A 3,002-nucleotide genomic window follows, 5' to 3' on the forward strand; every position below is an offset into this window, starting at 1 on the left:
AACGTAGGGCCGGTACAGCGAGCTATTATTATCCTTTAACGAGCTATGAAGATATTATTAGCTCCTAAAATTGTTATTGCTTGAACTGCATGCAGCGCATATATTGGCATTTCAAGCCATGACATCAATTACTAGGCTGGCTGGTAAACAACGATTGTGTCTTCTGTAGGCCCTGTTACAGTTGCAGCGATATGCAGGCGTTTGTTTCGATGTGTTTAGGGTTTTTACTGTGGTACTCTATATGCTTATTTTATTTTCTCAAGTTGAGTTTCAGAAGCTGAGTCGGCGGTCCCTCGAAGAGTGCCCGGCCCCCTTCTCCCCCCGTCATGCTCATGCTGGGTAGAGAAATCAGTAGCCAATATTAAATCCATCGAAATATTTGAGTCGTTTGCCGAAATTCCAACAAAGAGAACAGTAACTCAGTGCAGCTTTAGGGACCGCGCCGCTGACGGCATTCTTGCCGGCGGCGGCAGCGCGGCGACGCAAGACAGCAGCAGCACTAGCGGCTGCACAGCGTTGCAAGAAAATGAAGCTTCTACGGCGCAACCCCCGCAGCCTTTATCTCTGGACGCTTCTTGCAGCGGGAGCAGCAGGAGCAGTAGCGCGCCCGACAGCTGCCGACACAGCTATCAACAAACCTGACTTGCCGCAATGCGGATCTCCCCCAAGCGCCAGCTGTGTGCTGCAGCAAGCTGCTGCCCTACAGGAGTGGGGGATAAACATACGGAGACAGCTGCATAGACACCCGGAGCTGATGTATGAGGAGGAGAGGACTTCGGCATTGGTGCAGCAAGTGCTCACAGTGAGGCCGCTACCGAAGGGTACAATCGGGAGCGCGAGAAACACAGTGAAAACCTGCAGAAAAAGCGGGAATATGCGTAGCAACAGCGGCTTGTGCTAATGCTTGGATTCCCATCAAGCAGTTGTTGCTACTACTGCCACTGCAAAAACTGTCTTGGCACTCTGTATAGCGCCTCTTAGGTCCATTATCTTCTGCTCATGTTGCTGCATCTGCTGCTGCTCTCTGGTGTTTCAGGAATTGGGCATAAAGTACACGCCTGGTTGGGGCAGAGACCGCCGATCATCTCTTGTCGATGAGTCTTTGCTAGAGCCATCCACTGAGCGGGGGGACGCAGAGGCGCTACAAGAAATGCAGCAGCAGCAGCAACAGCAACAACGGCGGCAGCAAGAAACAACTGGGATTGTGGGGACAGGTGTTGTCGCTGAAATTGGGACGGGAGAGGCCCCATGCGTCTTACTACGAGCAGACATGGATGCACTACCTATTCACGAGCAGGTGCTGTCACAGCAGCTAGACAAGTGAAACAGCTGGAGCTGGTCATATGCGTGGTTTTGCCTCCTGTTGCTGTTGTCGCTCCAGCTTAGGCGCTGCTGCTGCTGCTGCTGCTGCTGCTGCAGCGGCTGCCTGTCTTTCTGGTGCTATTTGCAGTACTGGTGCGCTTGCATTCCAATATCCTTTAGTTGCTCCGGTACGTCTGTTACTGCAGCTGGTATCGACCACGTATTCCTCGGCTATGACGGCTGCTACTGCTTTTGCTGCAGGCAGACGTTGCTTTCAGATCTGAGGTGGAGGGGAAGATGCATGCCTGCGGCCATGATTCACACACTACAATGCTCCTCATGGCTGCAGCCATTCTAAAGAAAAACGAGGCTTCTATTAAAGTTCGCAGCACACGAATTTATTGATTCGTTAGCTTCTCGTTGCTTTTTCTGCTCCTGCCTCAGTAGAAGTTCCTGGGTGCTTGTCCCTCATACTGTTGTTCCTGCTGGGCCTACGTGTTCTAGTGCGTTCTCGGGAGGCAGCAACTGCATTTTTACATACAGCAGCCGATGCTGAGATATGCAATGCCTCTGCTATTTCTGTTTGATTAGGGCACAGTGCGGCTGGTGTTTCAGCCCGCCGAAGAGGGGGGCCAGGGAGCGAGAATGATGGTCGAGGAGGGTTTGTTAGAGCGGAGTCCAAGGCCAGGCTTGGCTTTGGGGCTGCATGTTCTTCCTGATATACCGACGGGCATTGTCGCCTCGAGGGAGGGGCCCCTCATGGCTGCCACTGGAAGGTGAAGCTTATTTTCTCCTCTATGCTTTGCGTTCGCTCATATGTTCTCTTCTGCTTTCTCTTCCCTGCTTTACTGCACTGACATTCATCGGTCCAGTACGCGTCTTGTAGCCTAGCTTTTTGTTTCCTCTTCTCTGCTTCTTACTCTCTTCATATCTGCACCACCTCCTATATATCCGCTTGCCGCACTGACTTTCATGTGTCAAGTAGCGGCCTGCTACCCTAGACTTATTCTGTGCTCTAGTTCTTATTGTTTTCATACATGTTCCTAATGTGTTTTGGTCCATACTTGGTGTCTACTGGGCTGTATTTTTTTTGCGCCGTATGGTGCTGTCCTTTCTTGTATATCATGATCTTGCCTGTACGGATATTTTCGTTTCTTCCGTGCCTGCTACTTTCTCTTTATTCCAAGCCCTGTTACTTGCGTATCTGTGCAGCTTTCACTTTGAGATCGTTGGAGTTGGTGGCCATGGGGCAATGCCATCTCAGACTCACGACCCTATTACTGCATGCGCTTCTGCAGTGCAGAACATAAACAGCTTTGTGGCGAGGGAGAACGATTACTCAGCTGATTCATCTGGATTTGTGTCTGTCACCCAAATCCAAGTCAGAAACACACAGGCCGTTCTGTGTCTCCTGTCAGCTTCTGACTGTCTGAGCCCTCTTCGCTACTCCGCACGAAAACATAGCTCGCGACACTACGACCACCGTGCAACAGGCATTCATGAACCAGGCAACGAAGAAGCATGTATTGAGACAGAGATGACAGCACATAGCATAGACAGACGCAGCGAACCAGGGAGTTGGAGGTCACAAACACACACCAGTGCAAGTGCAGTTGCTGTATACACGTGTAACATGGAGCGACATATGTGCTAGGCGAACGTCCCTATCGTGTCTTTCAGGCGGGGAGCGCATTTAACGT

The 3,002-nt window shown here is 51.1% G+C and overlaps 1 protein-coding gene across 1 annotated transcript; it reads left to right on the forward strand.

The window, feature by feature from the left end:
- Nucleotides 1-526: 526 nt before the first annotated feature.
- EMH_0059950 (uncharacterized protein) lies at nucleotides 527-2,082 on the forward strand (the record flags this gene model as incomplete). The annotated part of the gene is made up of 4 exons (XM_013497732.1): nucleotides 527-802; nucleotides 1,037-1,297; nucleotides 1,564-1,683; nucleotides 1,894-2,082. 4 exons carry the CDS (start codon nucleotides 527-529, stop codon nucleotides 2,080-2,082), a joined length of 846 nt encoding a protein of 281 aa, XP_013353186.1.
- Between the last annotated feature and the right edge of the window lie 920 nt (nucleotides 2,083-3,002).

The sequence above is a fragment of the Eimeria mitis genome, genomic scaffold, assembly GCF_000499745.2.
Source record: "Eimeria mitis Houghton genomic scaffold, Emh_scaff2887, whole genome shotgun sequence".
NCBI classification, from domain to species: domain Eukaryota; phylum Apicomplexa; class Conoidasida; order Eucoccidiorida; family Eimeriidae; genus Eimeria; species Eimeria mitis.